The sequence below is a fragment of the Euprymna scolopes genome, chromosome 2 (assembly GCF_053919585.1).
Source record: "Euprymna scolopes isolate OS-2025 chromosome 2, ASM5391958v1, whole genome shotgun sequence".
In the NCBI taxonomy this organism is placed as follows: Eukaryota; Metazoa; Mollusca; class Cephalopoda; order Sepiida; family Sepiolidae; genus Euprymna; species Euprymna scolopes.
This window is the reverse complement of record NC_136483.1, coordinates 77,969,305-77,989,830: the sequence shown is the minus strand read 5'-3', so window position 1 is coordinate 77,989,830 and position 20,526 is coordinate 77,969,305. Positions and strand designations below refer to the sequence as shown.

At 35.4% G+C, this 20,526-nt stretch overlaps 1 protein-coding gene across 1 annotated transcript; it reads right to left on the bottom strand.

Annotated features, from left to right (window-relative positions):
* Positions 1–1,827: 1,827 nt before the first annotated feature.
* Positions 1,828–20,518, bottom strand: LOC145292754 (prefoldin subunit 4-like). The gene is made up of 4 exons (XM_080138793.1): positions 20,468–20,518; positions 18,097–18,201; positions 9,286–9,355; positions 1,828–2,159 (listed from the first exon to the last, which is right to left on the bottom strand). The coding sequence occupies exons 1-4, from the start codon at positions 20,489–20,491 to the stop codon at positions 1,957–1,959; spliced, it is 402 nt and encodes a 133-aa protein (XP_079994919.1). The 5' UTR covers positions 20,492–20,518; the 3' UTR covers positions 1,828–1,956.
* Positions 20,519–20,526: the final 8 nt, after the last annotated feature.

Genomic DNA, 20,526 nt, shown 5'->3' with positions numbered 1-20,526 from the left:
TCAGTTTTTAATGTGGCTAATCAAGTTAATTTGTGCTGTCCCATTATTTTGTGATTTACGTAAGTAATATTCATGCATTTAATAGTAATTGGATTTTTAAATCAACCCTCAGCTAAATCAACCACCGATAAAAAAAAATTGCCTCTAATTATTTGTTTTTAATTTTTGCAAACTGGCCTCGGATTAAATAATTCTATATTAAATGAACAAAAAATCTTTAAACTCTATTTAAATGCCAAAGCTTACTGAAATAAACGTTTTTTTATGTTTTCAAAAATGTGTTTCTCATCACTTATTGTATTTAAAGCAATAAAATAAAAAACAAAACATTAGTTGTAAGGTGGGCGTGAATGCAAAAACTAAAATTTCTCAGTCAAATTGATTTAATTAAAAAAATAAGCAATTTCACCGATTTCGATGATGAGAAAAGTGTGATGTGGAACATTTGTTGAGTGATATATTTTTTTTTTATTCATCCTGAAAGTTACAAAAACAAGACAATAAAAAACCAAAAATTAGGCATAAGGCCATTCAAAAATTGGAGTTGGGGGTGTCTATGGTCATTCTCGTCACTGTATCTTTGCTAGTCTATGTTTAATCCTAGCTAAAGTTCTCATTCACCACAATACCTCAAGCACACCGGGGGTCGTCCTATTTAAGATTCCCAAATCATTGGTGTGTTTTTTTCGTTTTTTTTTTTTTAGAGCAATAAAATAAATTTGTAAACATAAAATTTTATAAAAAGTCATTTGTTTAATTTTATTTCATTGGCTTGGGATGGAGGAAAAAAAGTCCAAAAAATATAATCAAAATGTTAGTAAGATCCTCCCAACACTCTCTAAGTGGTAGAATGCTCACTGTTTTCCGGCTTGGTGTTGGCCGCAAACAAGCAAGTTGCTCTCTATATGGGCTGAAATTCTAGGTAGGATCAAAGAAACTGGGGTTGGGGGAGTATGTGAAGTTTCTCCAAGATTGTTTATTGGGGTAGCCAGGAACAAAAAGGAAAAGATCGAGGTGCGGGTATCTTGGAGGCTTCCTATCAGGGATGGAGGAGGCCATTCACTCGACTATCTAAGAACCTAGTCTAAATGCTTGTTTTAGGGATCTGGAATCTGGCAACAACTGGAACCGTGTATGCTATGCTTAGGCGATGAACACCTCTATGCACTCACAGTCAAAGGCCTCGGAGCATAATTTTTTCTTATCATGTCTGATCTTTACCATCAGCTGGTGCTTGAAGAAGAGGACCAGATCCTGATTAGCAAAAGATTTAACCCTGTGCCTCTTTTGCACTCTTGAACTCCATATCACCATTCTGGTCATGGCCAGGTTCGCAAGAAACATCATTTGTCTCTCCCTGTCCCACAGCGAGCGAAGCTGCTCGGGATTGATGCGAGCTGTCACCTCATTGACACACGCCCGGTACCGTCTGAGTCTGCTGCAATTGAAGAATGCGTGTTCCGGCGTTTTCTTGGCTGGGGTTCTGCAAAAGGGACACCCTGACGACCTCACTAGTCTGGTACTTTTGAGTATGGCTTTGAGGGGCAACAGGTTTTGGGCCAATTGCCAGGTTAAGGAAAACTCAGAGTTGTTGAGATGACTTGAACCTGGCACCCAGCTCCATCGGGAGCAGATCTCCTTCAACAATCTCAGACACTTGACAAGCGGGTTATCTGCAGCCCCACTCACTATTTCTTATATAGTTCCTTTCTAGTCAGCCGTGGAAGGTTGCTGGACCTTGGGAGATTGAATTTCATTTTAAGTATTATTTAGGTATGCAAATGTTAATCATTTTAATGCAGATGGAAAACAAAACTAAACAAAAAATGCATTCAAAAAATTTATTTTACACGTTCAAAAAAAAAAAAAAAAATTGAAGCAAAACAAAAAAACAAAACAAAAAAAAGCATATGAAAAACAAATTACAATTTGTTCAAATAAACATTTCTTTTTCTGTCACTCTTCTTCAGCTTCTAAATTGATATTATTTCCAAACTTTGCATATAACTGAACTTTGAGATCCGATAAAATAGCTTTGTGGTTTTCACATCGTTGCTCTAAATCCAAAATCATGGATTCTGTTTCAGATTTGCCTTCTTCCAATTTGTTATTGGCAGCTTCGACACTTAACTGCAGGAACACCTCACCAACCTGATATGTAAACAACAATTAAGGAAAGGAACAACAATATTCACAAGAAAAAAATGTTTTCATTAATTCATGCGTAATGTTTTTGTTAATCTCTAATATTGTCAAGAAAGATTAAAAACAAAAAAAACTACATCAAACAATTGCATTTTTGGTTTTTGTCCAGAATTCACCCAGTATTATAAAATAAAAATAAACAAAATCTGTATGATATACGTACCCATGATAAAATGAAAACTATCACCTTCCAAAAATCATAGAGATTGATCAAGTAGTTTACTTTTAAAATAAGAAAATCAAATTTTATGAGTATCTGAGAAGTAATCATCGCATCCATTATTTTGAATAAAAATGGCAAGAAACAAAGGGAGATAACTCAACAACAATTCATACTAAGATTTACGTTGTAAATGCCTAGAAATTCTCATTAATCGCTTAAAAATGATTTCCTTAAAAAAATAAAACTACTTGATTAAGTTATGTGATTGTTGGAACATATTTTTTTTTTATACAAAAGGAGTCACCACTTATCAAAACACAGAGGCCACTTGAGGATAAGGGTTAATGAGTGTACAGTAGTCAATGGGACACTATCAAAGTAATCGTTAGTAGTGGAAATTTGGTAAATTGGATTACTTAAGAACACAGCTCATTAAGAATTTGTTTATGTAGCAATACACATGAAAAAATTGAAATAGCTTAAAATATTTCAATATTGGTATCTATAGAAAGACCTTGATGAGCTTAGAAAGAATTTTTTTAAATCCAATTAAAATTAAGGAAGTTATGACTATTTTTGTGCCTCACACGTTTGGATATTTTCCCTATTTAAGACCATATGCGTTTTGTCACATTTTTTACACTACTTTTTCAGCAAAAATGCTGTATTTTTGTTAAAACAGAAGATTAAGCAATGAAATTTACCATATAAGTGTATTTTTGTGCTAGGAATTAGAATATGCTACTGAAAATCTCCAAAAACTAATAGTTTTCAAATAATCTGCAATTCCTTAAAAATGCCATGTATTCATAAAAAGAAAAGAAGTTAAACAACTCAAAGCTGAATTGTAATACATCATATGTACAAATAACAGAAATTGAAATCTAGGACTGTTTAAAAATGAATATATTGCAATATTTCTTTGGTATTATTGTAGATTTATACCTTCCGTTAACCCCCCACCCTATCTGACCACCTCTCCAAAATATGTGATTTTACCTTTGTAGGCAATTTACGTGTGAATATCTTAAAAAATTTTAATGAAAGATAAACGAGTATTATTTTAGAATTTAATGTAAAATGATTCCTTATTTTGAGCCATTCTAGCGCTTTAAGGCAGTTAACCATTTTTTTTCTATCGGAGATAAATCCTGTGCACTTTTTTTTCTAAAGACGATTATGTGTGGCTTTAAGAGGGTCTTTGGGCAATTATGAGAGGGTGGGAGGTTGCCACTCTGACTTTGGGTTAATGATAAAGCTAAGGAAAATTATGTGTGAACATCCTGAAGACTTGATAGAAATAAAACAAAAAAATTTTTAGAATTTAGAGTGGGAGTTAGTTTCACATAAATTTAATGTAAAATAATTCACTATTTCAAGACCATTGTAACGTTTTAGGACAGTTGACTAATTTATTTTTATGGGTGATAAATGGTACATTTTTCTTTAAGAAAGGATTTTTTTTTAGACACTTATATTTAGCTTACAAAGGAATTTTGTTTGGTGAAGAGCTTGCCACTTAGACTTAGCATTATTGTTAGGGCTAAAGAAGGTTTTAAGAGGAGGAGGCTTGCCACTCATACCTAGGGTTAGAAGTAGGATTAAGGGTATTTTTGTTTTTGTTTTAAGGCATTTGACCCCCATATTTACGGTTAGTGGGCCATAATTATTGGCCTTTTGAAAATTTTATGCCTTAGATTTTGGACATCAAATTACTTTTAAATAGGAAATTTATTGTTGTTTGTCGGAATTTTTAAGGGGTGTGAAACTTAAGAATTACGACAAATAGACAAAAATAAATTTCATTACAAACAAATGATGTCACTAACAGAAAACGTGACGTTTGGAAACCTTATTAAGTATTTTTGCCCACTTATTTAAATATCAAAAAACATTTTTCGCTAAAGTTAACAAATCATTCACAAATTTTAGATAAATTTACTTTTTATTTTCAATTACATTTCTTGTCCGAGTGACACATTATTTCGTTAAACTTTCCAGTTTAAGACGTTTTTTTTTTTTTTTTTTTTTTTTATTTCTCTACCTGGATTTCGGGCCAAGATCAGTGTAGTATTCTGATGCTACACTTCGCCTTTTCTGTCCTCTGTCAGTGAAGGAGAAATCCTTCATGATAGAGACAATTTTTATGTTTTTCTCTCCAGATTGACCCTTTTTGGGAAGCTGGATTTTCCTTGCATTAAAAACTGACCTTGTGTCTAACTGTCCTCGTAGGAAGGCAAGTAAATAGGAACTTAACTAGAAACTGAGCACCTCCTACAAATATTTACACATTAATTTTGTATTTTATATATATATATATATATATATATATATATAATTGGGTAGATTAGTGTCCATTCGATTATAATCCGCTGAAAAAAAAAAATAAATAAATAAATATATTGGGAGTGTGTGTGTGTGTGTGTGGTGGTGGGGGGTACTGCTCACACACGTGAAGCAAAATAATATTTCACATTATTTTTTTTATTTTTATTATTTTTTTTAAACTAAACACTTTAATTCACTGTTAAAAACTAAGGTAATTGATAAAAGTGCGCACGTTACATATTTGTTTTTCAATTATATTTTTAAATTTTGACCAAATGTAACGCTGGATTGCTTCAAAATTATATATTCTGATAACTGAGCTCTAGTTAAGCTAATTATGTTCTAATAATATGAGCTCCAATTAAATATGTAAGAACATTTTTTTTAATATTCATATTTTCATTTTTTTAAATTTTTAATTCGTTCTGGAATAAAAAAACAAAAACAAAACAAAAAAAGTTTGTTTACAATAAAGTAATATCAGCGATATTAAAGCTGCTGCTGCTTCCACAGATCGTTTTTAGATACTTTTTAAAAATAGAGCGATTTTTTCCAGGTATCATCATTTTAAATTGCTCCGTACCACAAGATGAAACCAGTTACATTTTTATTTTTAACGGATAAATGTAATAAAAAGATTGATTTATTTAACAGAGGGTGTCCGAAGAAATTTTTTTTCAAAATTTTCAAAACTCGTCCTATTGAAGTTTTCTTTTTAACACAACGAAAAAATGAACTCTGTTCCGTCTGCCTGCTTCCCTCCGGACTACAACTTGGATGTCTTCAAGTCCAATGTTAACAAATTCCTAATGAACCGCCCCCTTAATTAAACACTTCATCAAATCTCCACACTAACGTAATGTACTTGCAATAACCCTTATCCCTGAGTGGCTTCCGGGCCTTGATAAGTGGTGATCACTGTAAAAAAAAAAAAAAAAAAAAAAAAAAAATGAACTATCAAAAGAATTTCGGACAACCGAATCTATTAAAAGTAATATCTCTTCTAGTTAATTTCCAAATTTCATGATGAAATTCTTAAGAGAAACGCGGTAGGACCATTTACCAACCAGGGGGGATCGTTACAAAATCTTATCGAAAACGCTGTTTTATGATGTTAACATTTTTATCACTTTATTTGCTTAAAACTCTTAAAATATATAATATACATTATTATTTATTTGAAAGTATATTCATTTTCGAACAAAACGGTGGTATTTTGAGGATTTAAGATGCTTTGGTTTTTAAAATATGATGATTTTAGCAGAACCCTCTTAAAATCCGTAATTATCCAAAGCGTTTTTATCGTCCGTGTGTATTGCTAGTTTATGTTGGACTTAAAGATGACAATACTGTAGTCAGTTGGAAAGCAGGGAAACGGAACAGAGTTCCACAGGTGTGCAGTTCTAAGAAAGAAGCTTTGTTCATGGAATCTATGTTTAGGTTTACGCACAAATAAAGAGCGATAAATCACGATAAATCAGAGACAGGCTCGCAACGTCTCTTCTGTGGGAAAGAGGTTGCAGGGAAGAGAAGGGCATCCCCCACTAGGCTACGAAGTCTATTTTGAATTCTATCAAGGCAGGATAAGATCTTTCTAGTAGCTCCTGTCCAGATGTGGCAACAGTACTCAATCCTTGGACATACCTAGCTCTTGTACAAGTAGAGAACTGCATCAGCAGTGAGATATCTAATGGAGCGGTAGAATGATCCCACCATTTTTCAGCAACCTTGGCAACAGATTTAATGTACATGTTCCATTTCAGATCAGGAGTAAAGGTCAGATCCAGAAGCCTGTCAAAACATGGAACCTCCCCAAGACAAGAACCATTTATTTCAATTGATGCCAGACGGGGATCAGAGCATTGATGATGTAAAGATAGAAACTTGGTTTTAGATGCATTAAAATTAACCAGCCACTTCTTTCCCCATTGCACCACGTGTTCTCAAGATCAGAGGAGAGAATCAGAGAGAACTTGGTCATTTACAGCTTTTGAAGTGTTGCCATGGTAGCGTTATCAGTATAAATGTCTACGAATGGTCTTAGGATGTGATTTGGTAGATCATTGATGTAGATCAGGAAAAGAGTTGAGTCCAGGATAGACCCCTGAAAGACTCCAGCATTAATACTGAGAGCTTCTGATTTCTGCCCATCGACCACTACTTTTATGAACCTATAAGAAAGAAATGATTTAATATTTGAGAAGACATTTCCAGCTATACCCTAGCTGAAAATCTTGTGGAGTAGACCTTTATGCCATAACATATCAAAGGCCTTTGATATGTCAAGAGCAGTTGCTCTAGAAAGGAAGCCTCCGCCGAGAGATTTGCTAATCCTATGAGATATTACCATTAGCACATCTGCCGTATATGTTTTGTGCAAACATCGTCCTCCACTTGTAGGCGATCAGAATGAGAAAAGAAAGTGTTATCCTAATAAATCAGTTAATGGGTACTTCTGCGGTTTAAATTCCATTTTTCTGTGAATCTCCCTTAACAATGCCTGGCAAACAATGAAAGCCACCAGATTATACTGGGTGAGCAAGCAGACCGGCAAAAATTGGAAGAAAAAAAAAAAAAAAAAGAGGATATTTTTTTTATAACTTAACCCAACCTCCCTATGTTAAGAACATTTTTTGGAAGAAACACCCCCCAGCTTCAGAAGCCGTTCTTAACATGGGGAGGTTGAGGGTATTTATACTATGCCTGGTGAGGTCGTAAAAAATAACTTTTTAAAGTCCGTTTAGAAGTAATAGGCAAAAAAAAAAAAAAGAGTAAATTATCATTTTTTTAGGGGTTGAATGATGCTGGGTTACATCGTAAAAAATACCAAAATAACTTTCCATACACAAACAAAACAAAAAATATATTTCTGCACTAATTCAAAGAAACAAAACTTTTATAACCAAAAAAAATGCCCAGAAAAAACAATTGCCAATAAAAAAATAAATAGGAACAGCAAAATTTATGAATTTATTATGGTAGGTTGTTTGTTTTATTTTATTGACTTTCGTCCGCTCGGTATAATCCGGTGGTTTTCATTGTTCGCCGGGCGTTACTGAGTGAGATTCACAGAAACACAGGATTTAAACTGCAGAAATTTATGTGTAAAATTAGATGTGTAAAGGGGAAAAAATCAGCAAACATTATTCATTAAACCCCAACTGATATAATATCGGTCAACTACTAGTATGTTGTTTACATTTGACAGCGATGAAAAAGAAAGAAAGAAGAATGTAGAAGATACATTTACTACTAGATACTATTTATATGTTTGTGTATGTTTTAGTCTTAGCAGAGACGCTAAACAGTCATTAGTTACGTAAAAGGGGTGGAAGATTCGTTCGCTGTTGTTATATGTTAGAAATTGTCTATTAACTGAAATTGATGCTGTGTGAATCAATATTTGTCCTAGTGACACCATATTGTAATGTTCTGAAGTGTTCATTTAGAATAATCTAATTCTAGAATAAGAGAATTAGTGGGCAACGAATCAGAGGGAGCAGACTCTCCCGAGGAAGACTTAATAAAGTCTTTTTGATTCTACTACGGGAAAGTTAATAGTATACGTGTGTTTTTGATTCTACTACGGGAAAGTTAATAGTATACCTGCGTATGTATGAGCCAGTTATGGGCGGTATAAATGTAGAATCTGTGAAATGTGTAGACTTGCTGTCGACTGGTGGCGGTGGTAGGACCAAATTTTTAGAGGGAAAAAAAGGGTACCCCTTCAACTAACGATGTTGCAGTTGTGATGGTGTTGCTACTAGGATGTAATGTAGTATTTTATTATCACGATTGAATGTGTCTGCAAAGGTGTTTAAAAGTTACATAAGAGTGGCAATTAGCCTAGATATATTGAGCTCTACTTATAGAGTACAAAATAAACTTTGTGGCTTAGTGGGGGATGCCCTTTTCTCTACCTTGCAACGTCTCTCCCACAGAAGAGATGTTGCGAGCCTATCCTTGTTTTATCGTTATTTCCATGGCAGGTGCTCGTCTGAACTCCAATCTCTGGTCCCCCCTCGCCAATCTTTCACAAAAAACACCTGTCTAGCCGAATCCACTGTGAAAAATTTCCCCCACTCTTTATCTGTGCCTAAATCAAAACGTGGATTCCATGAACAAAGCTTCTTTCTTAGAACTGCACGCCTGTGGAACTCTGTTCCGTCTGCCTGCTTCCCACCTGACTACAACTTGGATGTCTTCAAGTCCAACGTTAACAAATTCCTAATGAACCGCCCCCTTAACTAAACACTTCATCAAATCTCCACACTAACGTAATGTACTTGCAATAACCCTTATCCCTGAGTGGCTTCCGGGCCTTGATAAGTGGTGACCACTGTGTAAAAAAAAAAAAAAAAAAAAAAAAAATCTAACCTTACTTCTTGAAAAGTCATGTCACACCATATTCAACAAACAGACTGATTTCTGAAGCCCCATCCACACTCCTACATACACTATATTATAAAAAGAAGGCATATTACAATTTAGAGATCATCAGAGTTTGACCTGAAAGTAAACAAGATCATTATTAAAAAAAAAAAAAAAAAAAAAAAAAATTATTCTTGGAATTAGTGGCAAAGGATATGGAATTGGTTTGTCTTCTCCTTCCATAAGCAAAAGTTCATCAATGGCATCATCCAGATTCTGCAAATCTTTCTGAAAGAAACCAAACAAAAAAAAACTTGTAAATAAAAAATTTTTTTTTTTAGATTCACTCTCACATATCCATTAGTTTGACATGCATTACCATCGCTCAGCAAGCAGATAGGGTGCACACAGTTTCAAAATCATCATATTCAGTTTCATGTCCATTTTACAAACTGGCATGTGTTTGATGGCTCTAAGAAATTAACTATCAAACTAATTTATATATGCCCAGATTTTTATTCCTTTTTCTCTCAAGTTCATTCTCCTCAGTTCCTCCTATGTTTTACTTAACCATCTTTTGTGAACCAAATCTGCTATCTTAACTGTTCTACATCTACTAATCTAAGAACTCTCATCCATTTTTTCAATGTGGCCATACTATCAAAAGTCTTCTACTCTGCAAATATTTCCCCATAATGTTCAGAATTAATCCCCATCGGAGATCCTCAGAATAAAGCCGGTCTTTAATATTCACATCATAAACCTATCTTATCATTCTTATATCATTTCTCTCCATGCAATGCATAGTCTCAACCTTCATTGGCATAGTTTCACTTTCATATATCATAAATAATATCTATTAATAATATTTCTTCCTCTATAATCATGGAACTTATAAATATTTATATCCTTTGTAAAGGTATACTATTGTGAAGAAACAAAACTAAAGAGTATAAGAGCTATATTTATTTATAAATTTACTATTGGTTTCAGAGTCAAAAAAAAAAAAAATGTTGGTCCACTCTTCTTCAGGATGAATGCATCAATTATCTTATTCAGCAGAGGTTGTTGTTCTCCATATATGTAGCAGAACTGTATTTACCATCACATTTAAATCATTGGCATCTGTTTGATTAAAACACCCTAACTGACAAAATAAAAATTTCAATATCTAATATGTTAGATGATTTGCAGGGGAAGGGGAGAAGAGACAATGGGTGAACCTAATTATAATAACTTGAACATGAAATCTGCTTGTTATTTCACTTGTGAATTCTGCGACTTTTGATGTTCGTATCTTGCTTTAAAATATCAATCTCATATTGTTTTATTTTTCAGTTGCACCTGCACTTGGTAGAAGGTTGACCACTCTCTTCGCTGTGTGCATTACATAACAATTGAATTCCTGCACTGGTGGAAAGCAAGCAAATGACATTCATTCAGTAAGTATTTCTATTGCTTGGATTGTTAATGTGAAAATACTAGTTTAGGTAGAATGCTCAGTTACTAAGCTGAACTTTAATGAGTTTGGAAGTAAGATTTTTAATCCCTAGTAATAATGTACATATATATACTAGACTGCTTGGAAATGGAATAGATATATTTTGAGCAGAAATAAAATACATGGATATTACAAGTGACATACAAAAATAGAAATACAAAAATCTGTGATAAATCAGCAACCTAGTGAATTTGACATCAAAGGGCCGAAAATTACATGCCATTCTATATTAAAGGCCTGGATATGTCACACTCATAGGCAGATTTATTTTTACTTTCTTAGATTTATTTATTTTATCTATATTGTAAAATCAAACTTTCTTTGCTTTTACATAGGAAATGTATTTTATTAACTGATGATAAAATTTGCATTGAACATTAATTGGATATGTCATAAGCAGGAATTTCAAGTCACATCTAGCCAAATGAGAAAATTGGAAAAAATGCTCACCATTCAACAATAAGATCTTTTGTTAACAAAAGTGTCAGCTGATGACAACCTCTGAGGAATCAATCAGTTAAATTCTTCTTTATTTTACAGTAGCTACCGGATCCTATTAGGTCAACACTATAACAATGTCCAACTTTGCCACAGTCATCAAGCACATTATATATCTAGGTATGATACCACCAATTGAAGAGGCAGCTATGAATAAACCCAAGATGGTAGATAAAAATTAATCTAGAAATAAAAGCTACTGAAACCTAACCTCCTAAAGAAAGAAAAATTAGCTTTTAAGTCACCACAAAGTGATGATGATATAATAATACTACCAGTGAACAAGGATATTACTATAATATTAACCTTATAGGATCCTGTGGCTACTGTAAAATAAAGAAGAATCTAACTCTAAAGATAGTGAGGAAAAAAAAAAGAGAGAAAGAAGAGAAAAAAAGAAGTCTTTCCTTTGTTTAAAATTTCCTACTAAAATGATGCAATTCAGAGACATTATTAATATTGTCACTTTGGACATGTATTTATGATTTTTAATTTTAAGTTAATTTGCTTAAAGCACATGTATTTCACACATGCTCACATTAGAGGTTATGATACCACAGTTGTAGAAATACAATATCCGTTAAGTTGTTAGTGATCACAATTTGATATGCAGTTTCTTTGCATTGTCTATTCATCATGTGCTGTCCTTCGTGTCCGAAGACGACTTCCTGTGAACCATCATTCTCTACTTGTCATGGTCGCGACTGAGGGTCTGCCAGCTTCTAGCAGGGATCAACCTGTCCTTCAGATTTCATTTGACGGTGTCACGAAATCTGAGCTTAGGTCTGCCTATGCCTCGTACCCCATCCTTCAGTTGTGAAAACAGTATCTGTTTTGGTATTTGGGAGTTCTCCATTCTGTTTATGTGCCCGGTCCATCTCAGGTTTTTCCAAATGAGCAGGTCATACATGCTTGGGAGGTTGACTTGTGATAGGATCTCCCTGTTGCTAACAAAGTCATACCACTTGACATTTAAAATCTGCCGGAGGTGTCTCATCATATAGGTGTTGAGCTTGCGGGCTACCAGTTTGTACACTGCCCAAGTTTCTGCACCATATAAGAGTGACGAGAGGACAATGGCGCGGTACACCAAGCATTTAGTTCTGAAAGTCAGGTCTTTATTTTGCCAGACCTTCTGTTTGAGTTTTCCATAGGATAGGGAGGTGTTAGCCATTCTTGTAGAAATCTCCTCGTTCATTTTGTTGTTGTTCATGACCGCGGTCCTAGGTATTTGAATTTGCTGACATTGTAAAGCCCCTGGTCTTGAATCTTAATTGGCTGGCTTGTTGCTGGTGATCCAGGGGATTGTTGGTACATCATTTTGGTTTTCTTGATGTTAGTCTTCAATCTGAAGCTCTTAGCTGATCCTGCAAAGCGAGTTATGTCCTGAGCATCCTCGTGAATATGTGCTACAAATGCGGTATCATCAGCAAATATGAGCTGCCGTACGAGTATCTTTGTTGTTCTATTTGCGGATTTGCATGCATTGACATTGAAAAGGTCTGCTCCCGGCCTAGATTGTATAAAAACACCCTTATCACAATTTTAAAGGCATGCCGAAGCACAACTGACAGGTATGTAACACCAAAGAGGGGCCCACATCAGATCAGTAGGGTCGATGTGACGTTTTTTGTTAAATGTGATAATCAATCCCGGGCGAACACCGGTTACAAAAAAAAAAAAAATTTTTTTTAGTTAATATTTTTATGTATCAAAATCTTGTTGTTGAGATACCATACGGTCGGGGGATAGAAGTGGAGGTCGCCTGCTAAACTTCAAAGCGAAAGATTACTTAAAACAATAATAAATTACTTTAGCCAAAATGGACAGAATGATAACTTAAAAAAAAACATACGTTTTGTTTCAAGTCGAGCGACGGTGACAAATTCCGATAGTCATATCCAGTGCAAAAAAAAAAAGGAAATATTTTTTCCCTTTGATTGCTTTGATCTGAGAAACACACACACACACACGAAACAGATCGGGCCTGATAAAAGAATTCATGACGTCAGCCCAAGGTTCGACATGAATTGTTTTTCAATATGACTTATCTAACAATGTCTTTTGGCAAATTGTTTTGGGCGCTAAAAGGGAATTCTAACATGTAAAGGATATTTTTTAAAAATCACGCGGATGTTTTTACAAAACAAATAAATTCAAAGAGGAAAGAATATCAAACGGATATTTTTAAATAGATGAAAGCTGGTGATCTATTACAAGCTAAACAATAATATTTCCTCTGATTATCAGTTGATAATATGGAAAAAACCATTATAGAGAAGGCGGGGTCAGACAAGTTGGGGAGGAGTCAATTTGATCTTGGAAATTGGGGGCGGAAAAATAATACCTGCCACAGGCCAAATTGACCAATGAGAAGGAATCAGGTGGTTTGTTATCCATCAATTTGATTGGTCGAAGACGAATGTAGGCGTCGTCATTATTCAAGGGTTTTACTATATAAGACCTGTAAAACTCGATTTAATCAGATAGATAGAGAGAAAGACAGAGAGAGATCTCTGGAGAGACAGAGATAAGGTCTCGGTAGAGGACTCCAGCCACCCAACTTCTCTCTCCCCCTCGCTGGTCGCCAAAGAGCTCAATTTGCAACTTAATAGAATTCATAGGACCTAGGAAGAGACCAGCCAAAACACCTTAACGATAATTACAACGGTCCGCGACTCCGACCGAGTATTTCAACAACAAGAAGCTCACATTCACAAATCTAATTGCTTGCTTCCATTTAATCTTCAATTGTACATACGTCTGTAGATAATCATTTATGAATTTCCTAAATACATTATATATCAACTAACCTCTGGAGTTTGTTTGCTGATGTGCTGTCGTTCCATGTAATTTTAATTCTTTTACTTGCCACTTATGATCCCGTTCCCGTCAACGAACACCCAGTCAACAGGACGATCAAGAAGAACAGGCCTTGAGGACTGTGCAACCGAGAAGAGTCCTCCAACGCCTTGACGAGGACTCACTGGGTGACGCAACGTACCAACGGTTGGCAGACCTGGTTGCCCAGTCGACATAATCAATTACCCGGTGGCTAGGATAGTTATAATTGGGCATCGACCCAGGGTTAAAATCATAACTGGGCCGCGATCAGAGGTTCAAGGTCGTGTAAGGTCACATTTCAAGGTCACAGGTAGAGTGAGAAGAGGGTTGGAGCGAGGACGCAGCCCTGTCTGACATCATTCTGCACGTCGAACGGATCGGAGAGCTCGCCCTTCAGCTTAACTGTGGCTTTCATGCCTGAATGAAGGGCTCTGACAAGGCTGGTGAAGTGTGCAGGAAAGCCAAGCTTCAGCAAGACTTCCCAAAGAGTGCTTCGATCCACCGTGTCGAAAGCCTTCGTAAAATCCACAAAGATCATGTACAGCTCCATATTTTGCTCCACACACTTTTCCTGGATCTGTTTGAGTGAGAAAATCATATCTGCTGTGCCTCTGTTTGCATGGAATCCACATTGTGCCTCAGGTGGCAAGGTTTCAGCATGCGCTGTAAGCCTGTTCATGAGAACACGAGCGAACAGGTACTGAGAGCAGTGATATACCCTTGTAGTTACTGCACAGCCTGCAATCTCTCTTTTTGAATATGGTCACTAGCTGTGCGTCTTTCCAATCTTGAGGGATAGTTGCAGTGGTCCAGGCACTCTGTATGATTGTGCAGAGAGTGCTAAGTAGTTTTTGTCCTCCTCGCTTGATGATCTCAGGGTATATGCCGTCAGACCCAGCTGATTTGCCATCCTGTAACATCAGCACTGCTTTGCAGATTTCATCTGAGTCAGGGCATCTGTCCATCCAGTGCTGTGTTGGGAACTGCTCCAGGTTGATTATTGCTCGTTCGTCAATGTCTGGCATCTCGTTTAGCAATGTTTTAAAATTCATCGTTTTAGAAGCTCACATTTGTCAGTGAGGAGAGTGGAATTGTCGCTTGCAAATAGTTGATCGGGATGGCTCACATTTGGGCCCCATACTGCTTTCATACTCCCATAGAAACCCATCATGTCATTGGTGTCAGTCATAATCTGTAGTTCAGCAGCTTTAGCCATCCACCAACTGTTCTCAAGTTCCCTACATCTGCTCTGGAGCTTGCTGTTTGCCTTAGCGTATTTTGCTTTGATGGATCTAGTGTTCCTGAACAAGATTGAACTTCTTGCAGTGTTTCTCTGGTTGATGAGTTGCTTGATTTCTTCGCAGTTATCATCGAACCAGTCCTCATGGTGTTTCCCAACCAGCCTGAGGCATTCTTTGGATGTTTCATAAACAGTTTCTTTGAAGGACAACCAATCTGAGTTTACATCTCCGGTTGGTTCAGCAAGTCTCATTGAGAGCATTCACAAGTTCTTCTCTTACATTTTGATGTTTTAAGCCGTTGACATCCAGCTTCTGAGAGAGGGGGTTCTTTATCTTTATTTTGCATCTCAGTTTGAATCTCACTTGTGTCCGGATCATAATATGGTCAGTGTTGCAGTTTGCTCCCCTCATTGCTCTCGTGTCCAGGATATCTGGAAGGTCACGTTGACGAGTGATGACGAAGTCAATGAGGTGCCAATGTTTACTTCTAGGGTGCATCCAGGAGTTCCTGTGAACAGGCTTGTGTTTAAAGAAGGTGTTGGTGATGCAAAGCTGATGCTCAGTGCAAAGTGAAAGGAGGAGCTCCCCATTTGAGTTGACTTTCCCGCATCCATACTTCCCTAGTGCTCTGGGACAGGTGATATAATCCTGTCCTACCCTGGCATTAAAGTCTCCCCTGAGTATGATCTTATCCGGTTTTGGTACGGATGCAAGTATACTGTCTAACTGATGGTAAAATATATCAATAGTTTCCTGAGAGTTTGTCATAGTCGGAACATATATAACTATCAGGGTACACCAACGGTCTTCTGATAAAGGTAGCCTGAGTGCCATCAGCCTGTCATTTATTGTATGGGGCACTTCGTTTCGTCACTAGCTCGTTTTTGATGGCTAGTCCGACACCGGACTCACTTCTCTCACTAGAGGCTTTGCCACTCCAGTAAATGTTGTAGCCGGACTCTCTAATGGAACCGCTCTCTTTGAACCTGACTTCACTCAGGGCAGCAATATCGATGTCATATTTTTCTAATTTGCATGATATAATCGCACTTTTTCTTTCTGGTCTTGCCGAATCAGACCTGTCAAGCATCGTTCCTATGCTCCACGATACAAACTTGAAGTTGGGTGTATTGTGGGTCTTATTATCCTGGGCGACGCCCTGCCAGTATGAGTTCTTTTTCTGTTTTCGTTTCATGGTTTATAATTTAAAAAATCGGAAAAAAAAAAGAAAAAAAAAGAAGACATCTCACACCACGATTCAAACCCAAAACCTTTAGATAATGAGGCCACGCTCTAAGCAACTGAGCTAAGATGACGTCGACGAAATTGAGTCAGTTTTTCAAATATTTAAAGTAAATCATGTTCCAACGTCGTATGATGCATGCGTAGAAGCGAACTTGTCATGAGAGGACAGTTTTTGCTGACCCCTCCCTGTAGAAAACTGATGATTTTAGGGTGAAGAAATTAATGTTTTTGGCCAATTTTTCGATATTTGTCAGGCGAAGGTTGGAACTTTAAAATGATACCGATCTCGTGAAAATCCGTGACCCGTGTTGAAAGTTTTTGTGAGACATACACATACAAACAAACATACATACACACATTTTCACTTTTATATATATATATATATATATAGACAAGCGAGGGGTACCCGGCGTTACCCGGGTGTTTGAAGGTGTGTGTGAAAACTCCCAGGGGGGGGGGGTGAGGGTGTAAAAAAAAAAAAAAATGTTTTGGTAGGTAAGTATGAGGATCGAACCCGAACCGTTTACAAAGTTGTAAATTAAAGTGTGAAAAAGAAAAAAAATGTGCGACGTTAACCATTACCCCACCGCGAGATGCTAACGGAAACACGTTTGAATTTATTTAATTACTTAAATAAGCAGGTGCACGTTTTAATGACTTAATGAGGTCAACTTTTGACTTCGGGGTAGCATTTCATTTAGTGCGGCAATGCTCCCCTCCAAGACGTTGGGGGTAGAGGGAAACATTATAGGAAAAGGCCTAACCTACATGCGGCGAGCGAAAACTGTTGAATATTTATCTTCCCCAAGTCGAGCAAATTAAATAGACAGGCGAGCTCCGTTGTTAACTGTGAGATATTACAATTTACATGTGATATAAAAAGTTTTAAAAAGTTGTGAACCGACTGACTGCTTCTCTGAAAAAAGCCTTTCCTGGACATACACAAAAAGCGAACATACATTTTCGCTTTTATATATATAGATAATAATAGCACTGCCCCCTCTCCCCTATAAAACCCTATTCAGATTACTATTAGAGGATGAACAATTCTTTTTTTTCTAATTTTTAGATATTATTCATTCAGAGCAACACTGATCAAGAATATACCAACTTTATGGATATTTGTTTTATAGTTTTTGATTTAGCTGGACATACAAGTGTACAAATACACATACAACTGCCATGTATATAATAGATTAGCTATAACTACCCGACAATACTTGCTAGTGTTTTTTCTTGCAATTTGTTCTTTTTTTTTTTAATCTATGCCATTTACCCTTCTACACAAAAGTAAATAACTCTGTATTGACAAATAGAGTTACATACCTTTTTTAAACACAATGTCCGTATAAAAATAAAAATGACCTGGTCATAATATTTTCTGGAAGAATTAAATTCCTTTTTATTATTCTTAGAAACATACTGAAATGATCCACCAAAAGAACTGATGAACCAGAATCAAATATTGATTTTATAGGAAGAGAACTATCAATGAAAATTTTTGAGAAAGAGACTGACTTTACTTTATATATTAGAGGAGAGAAGAGAATAAGAAAGGAAAATGTTGTAAAATCAACAAATGAAACCTCATCCAAAAAGAGAAGAATGAATAATCCTATCACTTTTGATGGGTAGCTTGTATCAAGTGAAGTGTTTTTGTTTCAGAGGAATTAAATTTAGAAACGGAGGAAGGATAATACCTTTTTCTGTGCAACTTCATCTTTTAAATCTTGTAACTTTGCATTGTGGCGAGCAAATTTGTTGATTTTCTGTTGATCTTCAAAGGTAACATGCACGTCGCTGTCCTATTAAAGAAAAAAAGATTACATTTTTAATAAAGACATTGAAAGCAAATGATGTACTTGTTAAAAAAAAACCCACTAATAACAAGTATAGTATGTCAGCAGCATTTACTCTAGGCAGGTTGAACTGGTTTCCCTTATAAGAGAAAGTTTCATGGGAATATTAAGTTCACAAGCTGTCTCCAGCTGCATGCATATTATATTAAGAGAGATGACAACATAAGGTTTTTGCAGTTCTAACAGGGAGATGCTAAGGTTCTCCTAAATACAGCACCTGATATTTCTAAATGATCACCCACCTGGTACCGACTTGGTGTGTCAACATGATTGTGCCGTATAACAACAAGTAGATAAAATATGCAAAGTTTAATAAAGTCGGATTTTTACAAATTCGTAGCATCATTAATTAGGAAAGGAGTTGGCCATGCGAATGTTGCTCAGTTGTCTAATATGTTAAATATAGGAGTGATTCTATTAAGTTATCATAGATTCTAAAAAGAGAGATTCCAATTAGACTATTTATAAAGGAAGTGTTCATTTTACAATCAAAAACAGACGATTATCAAGAATTTCGAACAGAAAAAAAAAAGTGTGGAAAAACAAAAAAACAAACAAACACAAAACAAAAAAAAAATAGTCATCAAATAATTGTAATCAAACGCAATGAAAATTAGGTTTTTACACTATTCGAATAAGTTTTTTCTGTCTGAAATGCTGGTGCTTGTGCAGTTTACCAAAAACATTAAAAACGCAGATATTGAAAAAGAACAATATTGTACGTACCTGTTATGGAATAAAGTTCCCATTTAAAAAAAATCGCTTAATTTGATCGAGTAGTGTTTCCCCCCCACCTTTTTTTTTTTTTTAACAGACTAAAATAAAATTTTAATGAGATCGATCGTATCGTCCTCATCTTGCATATTTCCGCCGATGACGAGGAAGGGGGTATTTTTAAACGAAAAAGCGATTAACAAAGGACAAAATGAAAAGGGGGATTAAAAAAAGACAGAAACTCTGTAAATAAGCGAAAAAAACAAAAAACAAAACAAAACAAAAAACAAACAAACAAAAAACCTAAAATATGAATCTAGGTAATTTTTCTGCTCGTTTCAAAATAATCTCGTAAAATTTTGACAAACTTTAAGCGGTGATTGAGTTGTGCCCCCCTCCTTGGTGACGATACGATCGATCTCATTAAAATTTGATTTTCCTCTGTAAAAAAACAAACAAAACAAACAAAACAACAAAATACAAACAAACTACTTGATCAAATTAAGCGATTTTTGAAAAAAATAACTTCCATAACGCCGGTACGTACAATATAGTTCTTTTTCAATATCTCCGTTATTTAATGTCTTTAAGTTATTTTTTTTTTACAAATTATGGCAATTAATTACATTATGACTCAAGGTAAAAAAAAAAAACAATCATGTCAACTGTTTTTGAGATATCAAGCGTTTTCAAAGGATATTTTAAACTTAACATCAAGAGATTTACATTAGTCTAAAATTAAAAGTCGATGTATTTATAAATTAAAATACAAATAAAAATAAATAAACGAAGCGTAATTAATAAGCAAATAAAATTGCATGGGAAATAAAATTAAGTTACAAAAAAAAAAAAAAAAAAAATGAAAACAAGTTCCCTGTTTCGGTTTTAATTCGTAAAAGATTAAAAAAAAAGGAGACGTGCACGTGCGATTACATTCTTTTTCTTTCAGCCGGTATTTTAACAGTTACCAATGTATTTTTTGTTTTGTTTACTTGCCTCCCCACGAGGGCAGAGTTAGACATGAGGTCAGTTTTTAATGTGAGGGGGAAATCAGCTCCCCCAAAAGAGGAAGTCTGGTCAGTAACAAAAGTAAAAAATGTATCAGTCGTGAAGGATTTCTCCTCCCATGAACTGAAACCAAAAAAGTGTACTGCAGCATCTGAAGAACAGATACTACACTTTGATCCTGGCCCGAAGGGCAAGGACAACAGAAAAAATTGACATTTTTACAGAATCACTCTCTTCTCCAAACTTAGGGTTCCATATTTTCTTAATTAAGAAGTGGATGCAGTTTTTATGGCAATGCATGTTCTTTACTTAAGGGGTTTTACCAACAATACACGCATGGAAACGGGAATAATTCTATAAAATATACCAATGATTTCAATATACTGCATTGATCTAATGTTTAGGGATTATAATGAAATGTACATGCAAAAAATCAATTTAAAAAATGGTTCAAATTCTCTCAAATTAAAATATTAAATCTTTTGCTAACCGCGTTCTTCATTGTAGCCGCCATCTTAATTTCAATATGGACAGGAAAGAGGAAAATAT

What these genes read in the sequence shown, in the direction of transcription:
- LOC145292754 (XM_080138793.1), bottom strand. Translation starts at nt 20,491, where the DNA reads ATGGCGGCTACAATGAAGAACGCG. An exon ending in CGGCTACAATGAAGAACGCG is followed by an intron (nt 18,202 to 20,467) that starts GTTAGCAAAAGA and finishes TTTCTTTAATAG; the next exon opens with GACAGCGACGTGCATGTTAC. An exon ending in ATGAAGTTGCACAGAAAAAG is followed by an intron (nt 9,356 to 18,096) that starts GTATTATCCTTC and finishes GGTTTCTTTCAG; the next exon opens with AAAGATTTGCAGAATCTGGA.